The 24,186-nt window shown below is 40.2% G+C and overlaps 1 protein-coding gene across 1 annotated transcript; it reads right to left on the bottom strand.

The window, feature by feature from the left end:
- Positions 1–2,982: 2,982 nt before the first annotated feature.
- On the bottom strand, positions 2,983–23,975 carry htr2cl2 (5-hydroxytryptamine (serotonin) receptor 2C, G protein-coupled-like 2). The gene is made up of 4 exons (XM_077224862.1): positions 23,888–23,975; positions 15,776–16,208; positions 10,652–10,852; positions 2,983–4,860 (listed from the first exon to the last, which is right to left on the bottom strand). The coding sequence occupies exons 2-4, from the start codon at positions 16,053–16,055 to the stop codon at positions 4,220–4,222; spliced, it is 1,122 nt and encodes a 373-aa protein (XP_077080977.1). The 5' UTR covers positions 16,056–16,208; positions 23,888–23,975; the 3' UTR covers positions 2,983–4,219.
- Positions 23,976–24,186: the final 211 nt, after the last annotated feature.

The raw sequence follows: 24,186 nt of genomic DNA, 5'->3' as shown, positions 1-24,186 counted from the left end.
GCCGTATGTCGCAACTCGCCCGCCACCTCCTCATATGGAGTCAGAAGCATCTGAGGTCGCTTCATGCCATTTACATCCCCGGAGCCCTGAACTGTGCAGCGCACGGCTTCAGCCCCTCCCGGGAGATTGGCGACTCCATCCCCAGTCGGTTCAGCTGATTTGGGACCAGTTCGGGGACGCACAGATAGATCTGTTTGCCTCTCACGACTCGACCCATTGCGCCCTGTATTATTCCCTGACCGAGGGCACGCTCGGCACGGATGCACTGGCGCACAGCTGGCCGCGGGGCCGCAAACATGCGTTTCCCCCAGTGAGCCTTCTTGCGCAGACCCTGCGCAAGGTCAGGGAGGACGAGGAGCAGGTCATTCTGGTCGCGCCATACTGGCCCGCCCGGACCTGGTTCTCCGAACTAGTACTCCTCGCGACAGCACCTCCCTGGCCGATTCCCCTGTGCAAGGACCTCCTTTCTCAGGGACGGGGCACCCTATGGCACCCTCGTCCCGATCTTTGGAACCTCCACGTGTGGCTCCTGGACGGGACGAAGCACGTTGAGTACCCTTCCACCTACGGTGGCGGCTACCATCACTTCCGCTAGAGCGTCGTCCACGAGACATGTCTACGCGTTGAAGTGGAACCTCTTCGTCAACTGGTGCTCTTCTCTTCAAGAAGACCCCCGGAGATGTTCGATTAGTGTCGTGCTTTCCTTCCTTCAAGATAGGCCAGAGCGAAGGCTGTCTCCCTCCACCCTGAAAGTCTATGTTGCCGCTATTGCCGCACACCATGACCCAGTCGAAGGTAAGTCTGTTGGAAGGCACGACCTGATCATCAGGTTCCTGAGAGGAGCGAGGAGACTGAATCCTCCTCGCCCTCCTCTCGTTCCCTCTTGGGACCTCTCAGTGGTTCTAACTGCCCTGCGGAGTGCTCCCTTTGAGCCTTTGCAACCAGTGGAGCTTAAGTTCCTGTCTATGAAGACAGCGCTCCTGGTTGCATTGGCCTCCATCAAGAGGGTGGGGGACTTGCATGCATTCTCCGTTGACGAAGCGTGCCTGGAATTTGGGCCGGCTTACTCTCACGTGATCCTGAGACCCCGGCCTGGATATGTGCCCAAGGTTCCTACCACTCCCTTCCGGGACCAGGTGGTGAACCTGCAAGCGCTGCCCCCGGAGGAGGCAGACCCAGCCTTGGCACTGCTCTGTCCAGTACGCGCCCTCCGCGCCTATGTAGACAGGACGCAGTGTTTCAGGACCTCAGACCAGCTCTTTGTCTGTTATGGTGGGAAGCTGAAGGGAAAAGCTCTCTCCAAGCAAAGGTTGTCTCACTGGATAGTGGACGCCATTGCCTTGGCATACCAGCAGCAAGGTCGACCGTGCCCCCTTGGTGTGACTGCCCACTCCACCCGGAGTGTGGCATCCTCTTGGGCTCTAGCGCATGGCGCCTCGCTAACAGACATCTGCAGAGCTGCAGGCTGGGCGACACCTAACACATTCGCCAGATTCTACAATCTCCGAGTGGAGCCAGTGTCCTCTCATGTACTCGCTTCAACCAGCTAGTACTGGACCCGCTCAGGTGTCTTCGCTTGCTCGCCATTCCACTCCACGGACTGGATACGTGCGATATTCTCCTCAGGTGAGCTTCCCCGAAAAGCCCTGAGTTCCTCCAGCACTCCTGACGTTGGCGCCAGTGTCTATTGCCTGTGCGTCGGCTAGGTGCCTCCCGTGTGCATGGTCCCTCCCCTGAGCGACCCCCACATGTGTATTTCCACTGTAAGCCTCCCGAGCATGTGTCTTTCCCTTGGCAAGCCACCTTGCCACCCCTGGGGTTGAAATATTCCACCTGCGGCTGGACACCCCAGTGTTCTCCATGTCTCCTTCGGGTCACATGTGTATTCTCTAAGTCCCCCCCTCTGGGTTGGCAGTAATTGCATATTTTCCCTGAACTTGGGATATGCTCCCCAGTGTACCTTGGTATTCCTGTGCTAAATAGGAGTCCTTCGTCCGTGCCAGTCTCACGACAGGGATCTCAGATTTACGCAGGGCACTGGAAGACAGCTGAGAAGGTGGCGTGATTAGACTGGTAACCCCATTCGTCGTCATCCGACGTAACTCGGAGTGACAACGAAAGGGAACGTCTCGGCTACGTATGTAACCCTCGTTCCCTGAGTAGGGAACGGAGACGTTACGTCTTCCTGCCACTTTCCGCTGTACCGCGGGGATCGCCTGAGCTCAGTCTTGGCTCCTCAGCGAAGAAACATATCTGCCTGTTGCCGGCGTCCTCCTTTTATACCCACGAGGTAAGGCGGAGATACGCTATGCAATTTCCGCAGACCCATGGCATTTCTTTGCCATTGGCTCGTTTTGTAATACTCGAAGTCGATAGGTGTTCTAAGCGAAACCCCATTCGTCGTCATCCGACGTAACGTTTTTTATGTTGTTTTATGTCTGAAATTTAGTAATATATGTCTTTATTACTAAATTGATGCTAGGCCTGACTATTTAAGTGACTATATTCTGATTATAAACTAAATATTACACTATTGATGCTGTTAAAGCATTGAAGATACCGTGACATTTCATCAGAAGTTCTCCCAAATGGCTTATAATTGCGGAAGATCTTAATAACGTTCAGTACATATTTAGGTCAAGAATCTTTTTTACTATGGAATATTGCGGTATTTATTGATTTATTCATGCCTGTCTTTTTAAAATCCATGTTCTTGCTAATCTTGAATCAGAGTAACTTCTCTCGCAGCATCTCTTCTCTTCTCCGACGATGTGGGCGGGGCTATAAACTGTCTCTCACATAAGATCAGCCAATAGCAAACCACAACCATCCAATCAATTCCCCAGGGACACAATCAAGCCCCGCCCACATTAGTTCTTGTCCCAGAAGCGTTTCACTCGGATATACGACACAATAGAGAAGAAAATGCTATAGCAACCTTGAAATGGCAACTTTAAACATTAGGAAAGTATGCATTTAGTGTTCACTTTATGGATATATTACAATATTTTATTTATTTATTATTGTTAACACATTGTTTTGATTATCATAAACACATAAACACAAAATTCACAGAAAGTAGCTTACTTGTGCTTTACACAATAAGGTGGATAGGGTACAACAGGGCGAATGTGCTTTTCACTATTCCCATAGTGTATGATTGCAGAAAAAACATGTTTGTGTTGAACATTTGTTGAGCAACAGATTTTTTGTATAAAAATATAAAATCATTAAAGTGGTTTATTTTATTTAGAAATCGTATAAATGAATGAGGTGGCGAGGTATTACCCCACAGACACACGGGGCAAAAGATACAAATACATGAGCTAAAATAATGTGTTTTTAATAATGTCTAGGTTAATACTTGTTCAAAACAATCACTTTAGCAAAGTTTGTACTATTTCTGTTCATTTTGTCAAATAAAATAGTTTTTGTTCAATAAATATACTGTCATTAAAATGTTGATTTTAAAAAACACAGAAACAAAATTATTTAAAAAAAGTAAAGATTCTGAAAGCATTGAATGAGATCCAATAATAATTTAACATGTAATTATCCCAAACTAATTTACTTTAGTAACAACAAATGATATTTTCTTATGATATGATTAATATTATATTTATAAATATGATGGTTTCATTTTAAATATGGTGATTATCTCTAAGTTTTGATATATGATATTTACCATCTAAATTACAATGTCATGTTAACAAATGGAAAAGTCAGCCGGCAGTTTATTATCATGTTAATTATTGTCTTTCGACCCAAATACCAGACGTTTATATATTCTTCCACTGTTGAGAAACTTTTGCTTTAATAACCTTGAACAAAACATGAAAATTATTAAGATGAGATTTGTCTCAAAATATATTCAATAATTTTAGCCATTCTTATTTGCTACTTAAATCACATCAAATATTAGATCAGTTTAGCTCTTTTGCTGCCCACGATCATTTCAAGGATCAGATTAATTTCCACGTGCATCTTGAAAAGCGCTTGTTTATGAAAGTTTTTGTGCATCTGTGGTTTAGAGGACAATAAAATCTTTATCCCCCAAATATTAAACATTTGTAACGTCCTGTCACACAAGAAACATAAACTGATCTTATAAAACTCACAACAAACAATCAGCCTCACACTAGAAGTATAGATCATTTGAGATGGCGAGTTAGTCACTGCGGATCCGACTAGTCTATTAATGATCAGCTGTAAGCATGTGTCAGCATGTTCTGTTGGACTGGACCTTCTTCTCTTCGTGATATTTACACTGTAGGTAGCGAGCGAAGGCTTGGCGATACGTCTTGTTGAAAAGCGTGTAGATCAGGGGATTCACTCCCGAGGACACGTATCCCACCCAGACGAAGAAGTTAATGAGTTTATAGAGAACCTCAGCGCAGTCGTCCCGACAGACAGCGATCAGCACATTCGTGATGAAGAACGGCGTCCACATGACCAGGAAGAGGAAGAAGACGATCCCCAGGACTTTGGAGGCTCGTTGCTCGTTTTTGATATTTTGCATCATGCCTTTTTTATCTCGTCCTCGCGGAGCTCTGAACGCACGTTTGCTGATCAGAAATGTGGACTTCTTAGTGGAGGACTCACTGTTGAGCAGACTTGTGTCTCTTATATTAGCGGAGGATCGTGTGGAGTGGCTCTTGCTCTCCTGCGGGAAAGATAAGCTGTGTTTCTGGAGATCCCGGAGAGTCAGGTAATAGCAGACCACCATGATGACCAGAGGAACGAAGAAGGCCACGGATGAGCCCACCAGGACGAAGCGAGGCTCGTTCAACACACACGTGCCATTGACAAACACCTTCTGCTTATCCTGGAAACCCATTACTGGAATGGGCAGCGACAACACTGAAAGAAAAGAAGAAAACAACAACAAGATTCAAGGATCACTTCAGAAAGCTTGTTTTAACCCATCTCGCGATCTCACCGGTTACATTATTTGGTTTCAGTTTATTTTCATGGTCCCTTTAACACATTCTGTTGACTATAAGTAACGTTGCACCCACATGGCTACTAACTATTGTTAGAGTACTAGTAGAGTATCATTAGAGTATTAGTAGAGTATTAGAAGAGTATCATTAGAGTAGCATTAGAGTATTAGTAGAGTATTAGAAGAGTATCATTAGAGTAGCATTAGAGTATTAGTAGAGTATTAGTAGAGTATTAGTAGAGTATCAGTAGAGTATTAGTAGAGTATTAGAAGAGTATCATTAGAGTAGCATTAGAGTATTAGTAGAGTATTAGAAGAGTATCATTAGAGTAGCATTAGAGTATTAGTAGAGTATTAGTAGAGTATTAGTAGAGTATTAGTAGAGTATCTATGGGATCAAATTCCCGCCAAATGTATTGCGGCCACGGATCAAAATATAATAAGCGTGAATCAAAAAAAAAAACAAGCATGAATAAAAACTTAAAAATTTTTCACAAAACTTTAACTTGTGTTCATGCTTTCTTTAAAATTATGTTTTCCTTGGTTTTATTACTCTGTACTTTGCGCTCTTTCATTTTCTGCTCATAATAAAAAAAATTGTACGCTTGTGCTGTTTTTCTCTTCGCTCTTCTTTCCATGTTCTGCGCTTGCTCTTCCTAATGTTGCAGTTTGAGTTTCATGTAAATTGCAACGGGCTTAAGCATCACCATTGGTCCACTAGTTCTAGACTGACAGCTTCATCTCTAGCCAATCAATCGAAGAGGGGAGTTGACGTCACTCCAATGCGACTCGCGCTACTGATGCTCACTCGTACAGGGGAAAACAAGTTTATTTTAAACTTTACAAGGACTTTTTAGCAGTTAAGCTATCTGAACTCTGGACATACAAATAATTAAATTCCTCTTTTTTGAGGTAGCCTACATTTTAATGCGCACACTGGTAATTGGTGTTAAACAATACTTGGCTCATGATGTTAATATGCTAAGCCAGCTCTAAAACATCATGCAGTTTTGAAACACTACATTTCTTTGCAAAAATTAAGTTAAAAACGGCCATTTTACCCGTCTGAAGAATTTAGGACTTTGGCCTTTCAACGCTACACAAAGCCTACCTTTATATATATATATATATATTAGATCCATTACAGACAAGGCATACAGTGCAAAAAGTACAAGACAAATACAAAGGCATTTGTGGTACAGTTCAGAGTATGTAAAACAAAGAACAACAACAACAAAAATTTAAAATAAACATGTAGCCTTTGTAAAAGGAAAAAAAACGCACAGGCTACCTGGTGATCCATTACAGTTAAATAAGCTATCCTCAAATATTTTCTTAATTGTTGTTGTTAAGCGATCATATAGCCTAGGTAGCCTGGTAAATTAATTCTAGACTAGATGTACCATTTGACAAAAGATTAATGAAAATTATAGTGTACAGAGGAGATTACAGAAACCAGGTGGATTTGATATGCAGTGATTTATTATAGTTATTGTGTTCATTTAAATAGCTACATAATTGCCTATTACTTTAGGATTAATGTTTTAAATATAGCTTAAATTTTTATTACAGCAACATGAAAATTATTGAAAAGTTTAGGGATAGATAACGTCGTTTCTGGAGTGCCGCATGTCCTGCAGAGTTTAGCGTCAACTCCGATAAAAACCTAGCAGTATTAATAATCCTAAAGATAATGATTAGCTGGTTTCGGTGTGTTTGATTAGGGTTGGAGGAGCTAAACTCTGCACCCAGGAGGACCAACATTGCCCTTCCATGTCATAGATTAAATATGAAAGTTAAGCGGGCAGTAGGTGGTGGCAAGTTACTGTCTTTATGAGGGAGTCATTCATTCAAACTTCTCGTTCAAATCAGGAATTCTTTAATGAAACACTGTTGTGTGGCTCGCAGGAGATCGACGCTCACAGTGCAAGGTCCAGAAGTAAGGCCAGGGCATTAAAGGTGAATATGATGGATCATCAGACAGGCACAACTGTGACAGGTCGTCGTCGTTAGGGTGACGAATTTAACGATAACGGATCGCCACGTAGACGTAACAGGTCGAGTTGCAGGCACACATACAGTTTAACGGTGTCCTGCCACGGAAAGATTTTTGCCAGCTGAGCTGATGGTTATCTTCACCTGTAGCTACGAGAGAGCATCAGTAGCGCGAGTCGCATTGGAGTGACGTCAACTCCCCTCTTCGTTTGATTGGCTAGAGGAGGAGCTTTCAATCTAGAACTAGTGGACCAATGGTGATGCTTAAGCCCTCCCTAATTTACATGAAACTCGAAATGCAACATTTGGAAGAGCAAGCGCAGAACATGGAAAGAAGAGTGAAGAGAAAAACAGCACAAGCGTACAAAAAAATAAATTATTAGCAGAAAATGAAAGAGAGCGCAAAGTACGGAGTAATAAAACCAAGGAAAACATAATTTTAAAGAAAGCATGAACACAAGTTTAAGTTTTGTAAAAAAAAAAAAAAATTTAAAAAGTAAAAAAAAAAATATCATGCTTGTTTATTGTTTTTTGATTCACGCTTATTATATTTGATCCGTGGCCGCAATACATTTGGCGGGAAATTGATCCCATAAGTATCATTAGAGTATTACTAGAGTATCATTACAGTATTAGTAGAGTATTAGTAGAGTATCATTAGAGTATTAGTTGAGTATCATTAGAGTATTAGTAGAGTATCATTATAGTATTAGTAGAGTATTAGTAGAGTATCATTAGAGTATCATTAGAGTATAAGTAGAGTATTAGTAGAGTATCATTAGAGTATCAGTAGAGTATCACTAGAGTATAAGTAGAGTATTAGTAGAGTATCATTAGCGTATTAGTAGAGTATCATTAGAGTATTTGTAGAGTATCATTAGAGTATTAGTAGAGTATCATTAGAGTATTTGTAGAGTATCAGTAGAGTATTAGTAGAGTAGCATTAGAGTTTTAGTAGAGTATCATTAGAGTATTAGTAGAGTATCAGTAGAGTATTAGTAGAGTAGCATTAGAGTTTTAGTAGAGTATCATTAGAGTATTAGTAGAGTATCATTAGAGTATTAGTAGAGTATCATTAGAGTATTAGTAGAGTATCATTAGAGTATTTGTAGAGTATCAGTAGAGTATTAGTAGAGTGGCATTAGAGTTTTAGTAGAGTATCATTAGAGTATTAGTAGAGTATCATTAGCGAATTAGTAGAGTATTAGTAGAGTATTAGTAGAGTATCATCAGAGTATTAGTGGACTATGATTAGAGTATAAGTAGAGTATTAGTAGACTGGTATGGGTTAGAATAAGTTGGCATGTAGTTGCTTATAGTCAGTATAATGTCTGTTGGGGAGCATTAAAATAAAGAGTTAGCAGATTATTAAAGGGATAGTTCACCCAAAAATGTAAATTCTGTCAGTAATTACTCTCCCTCATGTTGTTCAACCCCGTAAGACCTTAGTTCATCTTCGCAACACAAATTAAGATATTTTTGGTGAAATGTGAGAGCTGGATCACTCCTCCATAGGCTTCTAAGGGATTGAAACTTGCAGGCCCTGAAAAGTTATTAAAGACATCGTTGAAATAGTCCAAGTGACTACAGTGGCTCAATCTTAAGTTTATCAACTTGGACTATGTTAACGATGTCTTTAATAACTTTTCGGGGAACAAGTTTCAATCCCTTAGAAGCCTATGGAGGAGTGATCCTTGGTTTGTTCTTTCCTCCACAGTTGCATGTTAGTAATAAACTATTAAATTGTGTCACTAGCACTGTAAAAAACTAAAAACAGTAATAACCTGTGACAGTAAAAAACTGTTAACTGGTTAACAGTAAATTCCCTTACTAAATAAGGGGAAAACTGTAAGTGTATACATAATGCGGGGAAAACATTTTATGTAATTTTACAGTAAAACACTGTTAAATGTAGAATTTTTTGAAGTAAAAAGAACAAATCATCTTATATTTTACAGTTAAAATCTGTAAACTGACATACACAGAATTCCCTGACACTTCATATTTGATGTTTTTTCTTCTTTTTTATCAGTAATGTACATTATGGACATCATTCAGTTTTCATTGTATTCTGTTTGCAGTTGGTTTGTTAATTCGTTTATATTCTCCTCTGTTCCCTGCCTGTTTTTCTCCAGGTTCCAGATTGATCGGAGTCCTCAGTCCAGGTGTGTTTCATTAATTATCGTGTTAGCTTCTTTGTTTGCTCTTGTTTTTATAAACTATTTTATAAACCCTCGGTTTCAGTCCGTTCCTCGTCTTGCATTGTTTAATGTCATGTTGTATGTGGTTGTGTTTTCTTCGAGTAATTCTCCTGTTTATTGCTTTGATTCTTGAATTAAAGATGTTTGATTATCTTTAATCTCATTTGTATGTTTGATTAGCTGTAAAATGTACAGGTTGTTCTGTAAATATGTTAACTTTTTATTATCTATTATTCTATTATCTAGCAACCACAGTTTTTTTTAACATTTGCTTTTTGTTAATTTTGAAATGGTCTAAATGTTTAATTTATAGTTGCCTGATTTCACTGTAGTTTCAATTAAGCAACTGTGACTAAGACAGATTTAGAATTTTTATTTATTTTATTTTATTTTTTAAAAAGAAAGCATTTTGTTTCATTGGGCTCTCCAGGGTGAAATGCATATGACCGGCATAAACGATGCACACGGATTGATAACAGCAAATGACAGTGCTTGAGATTGGGGTGAGATTAGCTATTATTATAACAAAACCATATGAGGAGCAGTGCAGAAATACCGAGCATTATGCATCAGAAATGCTAAATATGGCATGAATATCATTCCTCCTGTCAGTTCCTGTTAGCGCTGTTTACAACAATCCCAGGGAGCGCAAAGAAACAGGGTCAGTCTGCTTGCCTGACTGCGTACATAACTGCATATATCCCAGACAGCAACAGTGTAGGCCCAGATCCGGCCCACATCTGGTACACATGGACTCCACACATACCAGATGTGGGCCGACACTATGTTGCTGTCTGGGATACTAGTAAAGGTATAGCTACAACATCCTGCAACCCAATCTGGTAATATTTTGTGTATTGTTTTTTTAAGTCGTGTCGGCAACTTGTGTCAAGCAGGAGGGTAATCAATCACTGGTACATGAGCGATCATTAATAACAAGCCCTTCTATAGAGTCACATACTAATAAATAATGGCAACCTCTAATGTCTCAGATTACGTTGACACGACAACAATATACTAAAAACTTAAAAGTCTTTCCTTTGTGTTTTTTGAGTACAGACGACACATTGTCAAAACCATCCCCATTCACACGGATCCGCGAAAACGACTAAAATGCTGTATTCTCCTGCCAGGCCAGTAGATGGCAACGTATTTGTAAAGAAACGCTAAAGACTGAACACGTAATATGCATGAGCATGACGCCACTGTTTTCAGAAATTTACAAGGTATCGCTTTTAAAAAACTTGCACTTTGAAACCGTTTTGAAAAGTTTGTGTTTTCTGACCCCAAAACGCTGTTGTCGAGTAAATAAATGGCAAAAACGCATTCAAAACGCATTCCTTGCCTTTCAACCAAATCATGACAACAAGGCCTTTTTCTTTTTATCTTTTAACCCCGATGAGTGCTTGTGTGCTGAAATGTGTTTCTGATACTGTTTTCTGTACAGTATAATCTATCATTAACCACAATGCAATCTTTTGAAACTTTGTAACACTGGATGCTTCAGTCTCACCTATAGAAATGGTCCAAACAGTGATTATTTTTATCATGGCCTTGCAAAGTGAGTTGCTGCGGCCGTATTTGAATGGGTCACGGATGCCGATGTAGCGGTCCAGAGAAATGGCACACAGGTGCATGATGGAGGCTGTGGAGAAGAGCACATCAAGGAAGATCCACATGGGACATAGCAGTTCAGGGAGAGGCCAGGTGTGATCTGAAAACAGAGTAAATCTAGTATTTTCACAAACCATTAACATGTTTCAGCATGCACTTTTTTTCTGGTGCTCTTCAGTCATTTTTGATAAAAAATTTTTACTTTAAAAAAAAAAAAATTTCATCGGAATGGTACGAAAATTTGTAAAGGATTTGGCACTTGATAAGTGAACTCACAAAAAAATCATGGACATGATTCAAAAAGGTTAAATGGTCCTGTAAAAAATAGTCACACTTGTGCTTCTCGCGGTCAAAAATGAGCGCATTGGAAATTAATGGGAGATGAATTTCATCTAGTGGAAGTGTTTGGTACTGCAGCCACACACACTCTTACTGCAATCAAATAGTATTTTTTCATAAAAATATTCTGTAACTTTTTTAAGTTCACTTTTTTATAATAATTTTTTCAATCATCTGCCAAATGTTGTCTTTAAAAATAGATCAAACTTAAGTCTGTGCTCTAAAGCATTCAAGATTTACGACAGTTTAAGTTGTAAATTTAATTTTCAGGACTATGCTCAAAAAGTGAATGAATAGATTATAACTACTGCGTAAATATTATGTAGTACCTAATGAAAGATGTAATGTAAGAACTAATGAAAACCCCAAAATCAGTATCTCAGAAAATTAAAATATTGTGAAAAGGTTCAATATTGGAGACACCTGGTGCCACACTCTAATCAGCTAATTAACTCAAAACACCTGCAAAGGCCTTTAAATGGTCTCTCAGTCTAGTTCTTTAGGCTACACAATCATGGGGAAGACTGCTGACTTGACAGCTGTCCAAAAGACGACCATTGACATCTTGCACAAGGAGGGCAAGACACAAAAGTTCATTGCCAAAGAGACTGGCTGTTCACAGAGCTCTGTGTCCAAGCACATTAATAGAGAGGCGAAGGGAAGGAAAAGATGTGGTAGAAAAAACGTGTACCAGCAATAGGGATAACTGCACCCTGGAGAGGATTGTGAAACAAAACCCATTCAAAATGTGGGGGAGATTCACAAAGAGTGGACTGCAGCTGGAGTCAGTGCCTCAACAACCACCACGCACTGGCGTATGCAAGACATGGGTTTCAGCTGTCGCAGTCCTTGTGTCAAGCCACTCTTGAACAAGACACAGCGTCACAGAGGCACAGAATCCATGTTGCTTGAAGTCCAGTGTAAAGTTCCCACAGTCAGTGATGGTTTGGGGTGCCATGCCATCTGCTGTTGTTGGTCCACTGTGTTTTCTGAGGTCCAAGGTCAACGCAGCCGTCTACCAGGAAGTTTTAGAGCACTTCATGCTTCCTGCTGCTGACAAACTTTATGGAGATGCAGATTTCATTTTCCAACAGGACTTGGCACCTGCACACAGTGCCAAAGATACCAGTACCTGATTTAAGGACCATGGTATCCCTGTTCTTAATTGGACAGCAAACTCGCCTGATCTTAACCCTATAGAAAATCTATGGGGTATTGTGAAGAGGAAGATGCGATACGCCAGACCCAACAATGCAGAAGAGCTGAAGGCCACTATCAGAGCAACCTGGGCTCTCATAACACCTGAGCAGTGCCACAGACTGATCGACTCCATGCCACGCCGCATTGCTGCAGTAATTCAGGCAAAAGGAGCCCCAACTAAGTATTGAGTGCTGTACATGCTCATACTTTTCAGTCGGCCAACATTTCGAAAAATCCTTTTTTTGTATTGGTTTTAAGTAATATTATAATTTTTGGAGATACTGAATTTGGGATTTTTATGAGTTGTTAGTTTTAATCATCACAATTAAATTAAATAAACATTTGAAATATATTAGTCTGTGTGTAATGAATGAATATTATATCCAAGTTTCACTTTTTGAATGGAAATACTGAAATAAATAAACTTTTTGATGATATTCTAATTATATGACCAGCACCTGTATATAGTACATTCCGTTCTTTGAAAAAAAATCTGTCATTTTTGACTATCACGCGAAGAGCACCGGAGGGCAGAGTGCTGCAACGGGTCGGGTACCCGCATAAAAGTGGCTAAAACGGGTGGATTGTGTGACATTCCTAAAATTCACGGGCGGGGATGCGGGCGAATAATGCACTCCTTGCGAGCAGGTATCGGATGAAAAATATGTGCAATATTTGTGTCTAAATTACAAACAACGATAACAACGATATGACCTTTGGACCCATCACGTCACCACTGCGACAGTGTGACTTTCGTTGATGCTTCTCGTAGTCTAGTTGGTGCGTTGCAGGAGTAGCTGTGGATGAAGTCAAATTAAAGTTGTCGAGTGGAGTATATAAAATTGTTGACAACGAGGCTTGACAAATAGGCTATTGTTTGTGAGCGACAGGCTCCGGTAGGTTTTATTTTGTCTTGTTCTTTCCCCCCCCCCATTAATAGGTCCATTTGCGTTATCAGGTTCCATAGCCTATTTAGGTGCCGATGTAAGCTACTTGAATGGCGCAAAACAAAGCGCACTTTAGCCTATTTTATTAGCCCATTCATGAGGCTATTGTGATGTTGAGAGAGGTGCGAGATAAAAAATAAAGCACTTTGGTTGGAATGATTTTAGCGTGTGTGATTTATTGCGGGCACGGGTCGGGTAACGGGCCAAATATTAACGGGTCTGGGCGGGTGCGGATTTAATTTTGATATTATCACGGGTGACGGGTCGGATCTGGAGCTGAACTTTGCGGGTACGGGCGGGGGCGGGTCTCCAAAAATGGACCAGTGCAGGACTCTGCCGGAGGGTTAAGACAAGACACTATAGCCGCGTTTCCACCGCAGGAACTTTCCCCAGGAACTAGGAACTTTGGGGTGGTACTCGGTGTGTTTACACCGCAGGAACTTTCCCCAGGAACTAGGAACTTTGGGGTGGTACCTGGTGTGTTTACACCGCAGGAACCAGGGTCTAAATGAAGTTCCGGGTAAAAATTTCCCCCCCAGAAAGTCCCTGCTGGCGAGGTAGTACTTTTTCAGCGTTCAGGAACTTTCGGGGTCGGACTTGTGCGCTGAACATGCTGATTGGTTGAGCTCACGTCACATTTGATCCGTTGACTCCACGCAGCATTTTATTTTAGCCGTCATTTTAAAAAATCGCGCTTCCTGGCTTCGTGCAGTAAAGAGTTGTCTGGAAATTAATATGGAGTTTACAAAAAAAATATGACCAGAGCAAAACGCACTCAAAACTCAAAACAAACTCGCAGACTGGGAGGAGCAGTCGCACGCAGTTCAACGTCACCAGACTAATCTTCCCGGTACTTTAGTCCGCGGTGTAAACGCAGTAAGCAACCGGTCTGGGGCAAAAAAAGTTCCTATGAAAAAAGTTCCTGGGACAAATAGTTCCTGGTAATTGCGGTGGAAACGCGGCTTATGAGTGAATAAAATAAAAATGTTAACTAAAAAGTATCACCATACATGATTAATCACAGTACGTTAAGTCACTTGTTTTGCATTACAAGTTTTCTGAAATGTTTAAATATGCAAATTATGTATTATCGAATTAAATATGCACTCATTTGCATTTTTTTCTGGAACAGAAATCTGAAGATTGGAAAAAGCCAGGTCAGATTTTGTTGACATATTACAGTTGAAGGTTAAAGCAACACCAAGGAACTTTTCCTCTGCGGTCGCCCTACAGGTTGGAAGCGGAATTGTCCATTACCGCTGTCGTAAATAATTTAGCCTACCGCAGCCGACTGTCGTACGCGCACACTCGCTGTTTATCCAGCACCGGCTTTGGAATCAACAATGGCCACAGACAAGGTGGAGTATGATGCATGATTTTATGAAAGACATCACAAACGAAGAAAAACTATGTATGCCGCAAAGCAGTCGAATTTTGTAGTTCTTTTTGTGCTCTGGTTACTACCCGAAACCCGAAGTTACATAGTGCCAGTAAAAGCGATACAGTCCACGTCAGGCTATGGCAGACGTGACATTTAACCTATTGTAAGTCGATGTACCATCACAAGGGACTTGGAAATATATTATGAAGGTTGAAAAACTACATAGTGTTACTTTAAAAGTTTTACAGAGAAGATTTCTCTTTTTATCACTCCATACATCAGATAAATAAACTCTTAAATGTGTATTTTGAATATTTTCTTTTTCAGTAGCTCCAAAGAAGACACGTTATGAAAGCAAAATAGCCCAAAATCGTATCGGGTTACGACTGTTCCCAGGAACTCGAAAGGGAACTAAAAATCAATACCTGAAAAAACAATGGTTTTGTCTTGACTGAAATTATAAGCTGTTAGCATTACTTAAGTTGTTCCACAAACAATATTTATTATCTATAATAAACTGATATTACAATTACTTCAAACTATAAAATTCAGGTGAATCTCACAAAGACATGTTTGGGCTATATTTCACCACCAAAAAATAATAAGAAAAGAAGAAAAAGTAAAGAAATTATTGGTAACACAAAAATACCATTTCATTTGTCAATATTTGATAAATAAATGAAATAATAACGAAAAACACTTCTAAAGCATTTAATTATCTTCGTCAATAATTCAATATTTATTAATACATTATTAAAATCAAAAGTTGTATCTGTTAATATTATTTAATTGACCTGAACTCACAGTGAACAGTTGTATTTTTATGAACTGACGTTAACAAATTAATAAATACTGTAACAAATGTATTGCTCATTGTTAATGTTAGTTAATGCATTAACTAAAGTTAATGAACAGGACCTTGTTGTAAAGTGTTACCAATATATATTTGGCATAAAAACAACGAAGGCCATTCAAGGAAAATCACTTTTTTTTTCATGACAGTAAAAAAAAAAAGTATTTTTCGAGAGCTTTTGTGAGACTTGTCCATACAGCCTTTCAGTTTCAGTTGTGGTTTGCTTGCATGCTTTAAAAACATTTTCATACTTTTTATGTGCATTTGTTGTTTAAAAAAGAAAGAAAAAAGCATAGTACTTACTGTAAAGAATACTAATAAGTGAGGCTGGCATAACCAGGAATCCCACCAGCATATCTGCTACGGCCAGTGAGCACAAGAAGTAGTTGGTGGCATTGTGCAGCTTGCTTTCGATGGACACCGCCATAATTACCAGTATATTCCCCACAACAGTGAAAAATATAATGGCCAGAATGAACAGAGCTGACCAGTTCTTCCCCGTGAGTTGTGTGTCCTCTAATTCTGAGAAGTTGGATTTGAAATAGCTGTTGTTGATGTTCAAAGAGACGTTCAATAAAGCCATTGTGGGAACAGTAAAACTGAAGTTTGATGAGGCTCTCAGCTACTGTCAGTGTTGATTCTGTATGATACTGTATGTGCGATCAGTTTTGGGTGTCAGCTGACTTCAGGCTGTCTTCGGTTCAACTGTTTACTCTTGTGGTTTTGAATCCTACACCTAAACACATAGTAATACTGTTTAGATTAGGATTAAGAGATAGACATGATTTCAGATATCATAATTTTTTCTAAAGCTGCGTGCTTTGAAACAATGTGCATTGTGAAAAGTGCTATATAAATAAATCTAATTTTAGATAGATAGGTAGATAGATAGATAGAAAGATAGGTAGATAGATAGATAGATAGATAGATAGATAGATAGATAGATAGATAGATAGATAGATAGATAGATAGATAGATAGATAGATCATGTGAAGAGGTTGTTCACATCCTATTCGTTTGAAACCATTATTATCAAATATTGACACATGTTAATGTCTGTTTAAACTCAGAGTGAAGTGTCTTATCTATATTCTTGTAGGAAAAAGATCAAAAGTCTTATGAGTTGAATAATTCAGCTCTGACTTCTGTTGTACGTTTTATCTGATGGCAAATATTTTTATGATATTATCTAGAAGACATCGTCATAACTGTGCAATCCAAAAGATACAGAAAGGTCAGTCTAAATTAACCTATGAAGCATTTCTTTTCACGTAAAGAATAACTTTCACAATTGGGTTATGACTTAAATATCTGTCTATTTGTTAAGGCTTTGCTTAACATGTTGATGCATAATAAAACAAAATGGGGGGAAAATCACTGGACTTTGCAACAACTCTGTTTGACATCTGTCTGAATTCCCCACAAATCCAAAGAACCCTTAAACCATAATAAGTTGCCAGAACTAAAAAAAAAATATTAAAAGAATTGAGGCAATCAGTTGCAATCAATTTTAAAAGTCAACAAACTGAAATGTTTTATTTAGTGCAACACAAACATGTAAATTACTATAGACATAAATATAGATCTACAGTTCAACACCCCATCCTTGTTGTAATCACAGGCTCCACTTTTCACCACAATGGTAACCCCTGCAAAACTGCAACATAACAGAAACTCCCATAAATCCAAACATAACAGAATATTAACCTGTAAACACCAACACATCTCTCACTATATTATTCTTGTGCAAAAACACACAAAATAACACTTAATTTCAGCATTTATCACCCCTGTATTCTCTGCACCCTGGAGCAATACATCCTCTATGCCCTTCTGCTCAAAAGGTCCATGCTCACCTCGGGCCCCAATTTGACCCAGAGCCCAGACAGCCCTCAGCCACACCCACTACAGAAGATATGCCAAAGCCCACCGCCATGAAGCCTGAGCCAGTGCTAATTCCAGAGGCCATCTTTGTCCTAGAGCCTCAAGGTGCAAGTGCCGGTACTGATGTCCATCCCAGAGGGAGTTTTAGTGGAGTTCAAAGGTATGGACTGGAGCCCAGCCCATAATCCCACCACTAAAGGTGTACTGTGCAAGGAACCCAAGGATTGGTATGAAGAGCTGGATGATTTAATTCCTCAAAGCCTCCAATCCCAATTGATCCCACTCATCTTGACATCTCGTCACTGGTCCCGCCGAGCCTCAAGTCTCCATCACCACTGGTCCCGCCCCAGACAACACCATTCTGTTCCTCTGCCCGCCTCCATTACCTCCCTTCAGCCCCCGACTGATCCCGTCCAGCTACTCTGATCCGCTTTGGGCTTCCCAGTCTCCAGCTCTGCCCTGGTGTGTTGATCCCTCTGGCTCCACCTCGCCCCTCTGACCCATTAGCTCCACCTTGGCCCTCTGACCTATTGGCTCCACCTCGGCCCTCTGACCCATTGGCTCCACCTTGGCCCTCTGACCAATTAGCTCCACCTTGGCCCTCTGGCTCAACCTCGGCCCTCTGACCAATTAGCTCCACCTTGGCCCTCTGGCTCAACCTCGGCCCTCTGACCAATTAGCTCCACCTCGTCCCTCTGGCTCAACCTCGGCCCTCTGACCAATTAGCTCCACCTTGGCCCTCTGGCTCAACCTCGGCCCTCTGACCAATTAGCTCCACCTCGTCCCTCTGGCTCAACCTCGGCCCTCTGACCAATTAGCTCCACCTTGGCCTTCTGACCCATTAGCTCTTCCTCGACCCTATGACCCATTAGCTCTACCTCGACCCTATGACCCATTAGCTCCACCTCGGCACTCTGATCCATTGGTTCCACCTCGGCCCTCTAACCAATTAGCTCCACCTCTGTCCTCTGACCAATTAGCTCCACCTCGGCCCTCTGGCTCCACCTCAGCTCTCTGACCTATTAGCTCCACCTCTGCCCTCTGGCTCCACCTCAGCTCTCTGACCTATTAGCTCCACCTCGGCCCTCTGACCCATTAGCTCCAACTCGACCCTCTGGCCCATTGGCTCCACCTTGGTCCCTCGTCCCTCTAGCTTCACCTTGGTTCATCGTCTTTCCGGCTACGCCTCGATTCTCCACCCCTCTGGTTCCACCATTGTCCCACTTGTCTCCACTCCAGACCTACAGTCGTCTCTAGGTGTGTTGGACATCGACTGCGGCTCGATGAAACAGATCGCGATGCCGGCTCAACATTGTGATGTCTGTCAGCCATCGCAATGGACGATGGCATCGTCTATCGGCCCAACCCTAGTACAGTACTGCTAAATGCGGCGTCTGTTTGTACAAGAATAAAGCCTATATACGATCAATGAAGTCGGGTGTACGTTTTTTTAATCAGTTTTATTTTGATAAAAATGACACAATATAATATTGTGACTACATGAAAAGAGATTTTACTGGTATAAAAAACGGTGTGAGAATAAACACGAAACAAACGTGATCGTTGTGATGCGGTGAATCCGCCCAGTCATGGATCAGCTGTGTCGTCATCAGAGCTTGTGCAGCCGCTCTGGACAAACTGCACAGAATGAATCAGCCACTGCTCTCGAATCCTTTTTGCGGTACTTTGATGGCATGCATCAGTCATGTGGAGTCGGCGCTGTCTCAAGTTGGACACAATTTGTAACCGACATGCACTGCTTTGAGTCATCAGCCGTCTTCGAAGCGCTGCATGAAGTTGAACAAGCCTGAGGTTCCCGTCGGCTCCGCCTGGGTCTACACCTCTCCCAGCTCCACTTCAGTCAGTCGGGCTCCTGGCTCTTCCCTCCATTGGTTCTCCTGGGGGCGTTCGTTTTACGGGCTCTTCTCTGGGTCACTCCCTTTGTCATCTCCTCCTCCTTCCTTCTTTTTAGTTTAATAAATTTAGACCACTGCTAACGGATGCTCTACTTGCTTCATTGTGGACCCAACCCATGACATCAGTAATATTTAAGTATTTTTTAATGATTTTATTTAATTTTACTGTTTAGTTTATAGTGTGACCTGAAGCTGTCTCTATTTTAACTGCCTCAGAATGAGCACTGTAATATCATTATAAAGACGTGAGATGCATAGATATGGTTGTATTGTTTAAATGTTGGTATTTTATTCACAAAAAGCTATCATATATGTTCACGCCTACCCTAGTATACAAACAATATATTATTATTATTTGTTTTAATCATACCCTCATTGTGGGCTGAGCCCCCCTAATACTGAAATCCTAGAATCGCCCCTGAACATTATCCTCTTTTGAGTTTTCTATGAAAGAAATTAGGGTGAGTACACTGAGTAATGGCAGCACTTTAATTTTGGGGGTTTTCACACTTGAATAACGAGGAATGTTAACAAACATGACTTGACTTGACTCGATTTGCATTGCTCACAATAATTTGCATTAGATTACCAAGAAACTGCAGTCTTTCTTGATCTTTTTTGCCTGTGGCAAAAAATGTTTCTTTATCATGTGGCGAAAACAGAATGATTGTAAAATGTTATTCTTATAAGAAATACGGATGTGAAATAGCAATTAATCATAGAACAGATTTAAAAGGAAAAAAAATGTTCAAAGGTGTTTGCAAAATTGGGGGGGGGGGGGGGGGGTGTGTATCATACAAATGCATTTTAATTACACTTGTGCAAAAATTAATGACAGCAAGCAGATATTTCACTATTATATTACATGGCTTGATTGAATTCTAAGGTTGAATGCGGTCTGTTATTTCTTGATAACCGCTGCTAAGTATAACACACTGTTCGCATGAAAAACAGAGCGTTGTCATGGACACAGTTCTGTTCACTCTGGAGCAATACAATCGTTTTTAAATCAATAAACTCCTTTTTAAATCAATATTTTGTGTCAAATTATTGATTTATTGCTCCGCTTCGCGTCGTGGTCCTGATCTGCCTGTCGGGGTTGTATTTGCGATAACAACCGCCTCGCTCTACATTATCCCTTACATATATCGTCACGATAAAGGCATTATCACAATGCTGTTTTATGCAAATGTTACTAAACTGTTATCCTGCCGGCATTTAGGCATTCTGCCAAGAATGCCACTAGAGCAAGGAACTCGTTCAGCAGCATGTCAGTTCAGCACACAAAAGAGGAAACACAAATGCAAAGCAGCACTTGTGAACATCACTCACAAGGAAAGTTGATTAAACAAATATTTGAAAACAAACTTAAACTCATGATATCTTCCAAGCTAAATGTGGAGGAAGAATGTTGTATGAATTTATGAACTGACATGCGATGGGGAAAAAGTAAGTGAACCTCTGTTACGACTCGTTGAGGGAGTCAATAAAGGAAAGTGTTTGGAAATGTGGGATGCACAGGTGCACACAAAGTCTGGTTACCGATAAATCTGTTCTTAAGAAAGATTAGTTGGTGTGAACCGTACCTCCATCCTAAACGCTTTCACAGGATCTTAAAATTGCACAAGAGAGATGCAGGGCCCTATATTAACAGTCTAAGCTCATGGTCTAAAGCGCACGGAGCAAGTGCACTTAGGGCACGTCCGAATCCACTTTTGCTAGTTTAATGATGGGAAAAATGGTCGGCGCTCCCGGTGCATGGTCTAAAAGGGTCGTCCCTATTCTCTTAACGAGTAATGGGTGTGTTTTGTCTCTATTCTCTGAATGAGTAATGGGTGTGTTTTGTCTCTATTCTCTGAATGAGTAATGGGTGTGTTTTGTCTCTATTCTCTGAATGAGTAATGGGTGTGTTTTGTCTCTATTCTCTGAATGAGTAATGGGTGTGTTTTGTCTCTATTCTCTGAATGAGTAATGGGTGTGTTTTGGGCGTAACGTGCAATAAACCAAAAAGAGTTTGGAGTTGGGTGGGATGCTCCATGATTGGTCAAAATGTGCTATTTATGTAAAAAAATGATGGTAACAATATTACACGTAGGGTGAGCACCCGTCCCGCTTTGCGTTGTACCGCGCAGCATTTTCACCCCTTGTCCCGCACGTCGCATATTGAGAAAATGTCCAGCATTTTCATCAGTCTGTTTGTTTTTAATTATCATATTAAGAAAACGTGCATGCGTTCTTTTGCCTTTTTAAGAAAGCATTTTATTCATTCTTTTTGCGGCTTAGTTTTTCACCTATATTTAACTACGCTTCGTCAGAAGTACAAATACAACAGCCGTTTTTAAAATCCTATCCAATGGTTGAAAGCACAGGAGTAAACACAGTCACTAGTGGGTTGTGACGCCGTCAATCAAAATGTGGAGCGGTGATTCGTTCCATGTGTTTCTGTCAGAAAACAATTGGTTAATTCGGTAAATAAAATTTTTTATTTAACAGAATTTATCAACTTGTTGCTGCTGTGGTTGTTTTAATTCACATCCTTTCTAAAAAAATATGAACGTTTTTGGTTTAATATATTCTTAAAGGTATAGTGGAGGATCTTTCCGAATTTTAGAGAAGACCCGCCCTCTCCAATTTTTTAAAAAATGCACATGCGCAACACTCTATTTGCTCCTGAGAGGGAACGCCTATTAAACGTGTGCACGAGAGAGCATGCACAAGCCTAGTTCCTAGTACCATTTGGTCATAAGGCTACTCTAGACAAATTGAGATGTTTACCGTGTCTACGCGGTGCATGACTTGTGCCAGGGCTAGCATCGCTAATCATAGCTTACATTAACTTTTACTAGCAGTGATTTTAAATGGATTTGTCCAAATAGCATGACAAACTTTACCTGTCTAGTAGAATCTGCGGCATCAGTGGGAAGCCCAACCTGTGCTTTTAGCGCACGCCAGCGTGTGAAATATTCACCCAAAATCACTCTGGTCTTGTTTCTATTTTCTGCGGCATTTCTCTTCTTATCATACACTTCGTATACATTTTTTCTCTTTCGACCCTCAGCCATTTTCAAAGGAATGGCTGAAACCGTAACTCATCACACATAATACACCTGAAAGTGTGCATGCGCAGAAAGCTAAAACTACATAGGGACGAGCACGTACGACGGCCTTACGTAAACATATCACCTGAATGATTGACACTTAGGTGGACCAATAGTATAGGATACCCACCCGGAAAAAGAAAATCCTCCACTATACCTTTAATATATTAGACTGTCAATGATCTAAATTCATGTTGGTTTATCATTTGTTCATTATTTATTTTGTTGGATTTTAGTTGGACTTGGTCAGAACTGTTTCAGAAATAGTGATCTGCATGATGTCTTTGGGCTCAGTGATGTTGAGTTTAAATGTCTTGTAAAATAAAGACATGTTATGTTGCATTTTGATGTAATGGTGTTTTCTGGAAGGGATTAAAGAAGAAAGAATTTTTATCAGCTGAAATGCAGAGTACAAATGTTTTTATTAAGTTAGATAAACACTATATAACAGTTTCAGGTTATATTTTAGTGTTGGTAACATGTCCCACACAAACTTATAATCGTTCCACATGTGGTTTGTTTGATGGTGGTCACCCTAATGACACTGCATTTTTTAGGCTTGATTTCTTTAATGGAATCTACATATCATGTAAAATATCTTAAATTATTTAGTCTATGACACAAAGAATTTATTATTTTTAGTGAAATGTGCTTTTTATTTTAAGTTGACTCTCAAAAAAATGTGATTTAGAGTGAATGGAAATTACCTGTTTATATTTGACTCTGAGTTACATGCAGTTATTCACAACCTAACCATAAGAATTAAGAACTATAAAACAAATTTAGGAAAGTGTATCTATTGGTTTCATTAGTGAAATATTCGCAATAACACTGAACCACAATTTTATTAATAAAATATACACACTATTTTTAATTACATGTCTACAAGTTACTAAATTCAAGGGTTTACTTAGGCTACTTTCTTCACTGAATGATCAATGATTCAATAAAGATGTGAAAAGTACAATTGTTTATGTGTGTTATTATTTTAGTCCGAACTAAAATACATAAATAAATACACTGTTGATCTTGACACACACGTTAACTCACTCTTAAACCTAACCATCCCACTAAACCTGTCCCTAACTTTACCCATATCTCACCTAAATAACAGCACAAGTGTTTCACAAAACAACATCAACACAATGAGTACATTGAACATAACCATTATTTTGATCACCTAATATAGCTAAAGTGTAGTCAGATCGCGTTTTCTGTAGGCTAATTGTGACTTATCAGACACATTTTATGAGCCTAATCAATACAGACATTTTCAGAATGTTCAAAATTTATTTGTTTTACCACTTAACAGTATTTTGTGTTTAATCTTGAGCACCCTTAACATTTACAGAACTTATTCTGCAACCTCATGAGCTCAGAAAATCTGTAGGCTAATCTTAGTAACTGACGTAATCTAACTCTCCATCTCATGTCTCCTGTTTTATAAATCATTCTTAAGACTCCAGACTAGCCTACTAATTCACCCTAATCAAACGAATAGCCGATCAATATCTTACCGTTGTATTGCTGCCCTGTGGTTAAAGCGTGTGTGTGTGTGTGTGTGTTTGTGTGTGTGTGTGTGTCTGCTCCGCGCGCTGTCCCAGTGAGGTGCGCGCGCATCCGCGAGTCTCATTTATCAGCGCATAATATGTGTTTCCCGAATGAGGGCTGGACATTACATATTATATTACAATTTTATTACAAACATGCTCTTTCATCTTGACTAGTGTTAGTGTGCATCACTATTACAGTTTTTCTGAATTGCTAAAACACTAACCCCCATTCTCTGAACCAAATTCTCAATAGCCTAAACAAA

This window comes from Siphateles boraxobius, unplaced genomic scaffold, assembly GCF_051911475.1.
Source record: "Siphateles boraxobius isolate OS27281-9 unplaced genomic scaffold, OSU_SipBor_1 92, whole genome shotgun sequence".
Taxonomy (NCBI): Eukaryota; Metazoa; Chordata; class Actinopteri; order Cypriniformes; family Leuciscidae; genus Siphateles; species Siphateles boraxobius.
Note: the sequence above shows the minus strand (reverse complement) of the source record. Positions and strands in the feature narration are given on the sequence as shown.

Excerpts from the sequence above, each read along its gene's own strand:
- htr2cl2 (XM_077224862.1), bottom strand. The coding sequence starts at position 16,055 with ATGGCTTTATTGAACGTCTCTTTGAACATCAACAACAGCTATTTCAAA. Across the intron at positions 10,853-15,775 it reads ACTTATTAGTATTCTTTACA|ATCACACCTGGCCTCTCCCT; the intron begins GTAAGTACTATG and ends CTCTGTTTTCAG. Across the intron at positions 4,861-10,651 it reads TGTTTGGACCATTTCTATAG|TGTTGTCGCTGCCCATTCCA; the intron begins GTGAGACTGAAG and ends CTTTTCTTTCAG.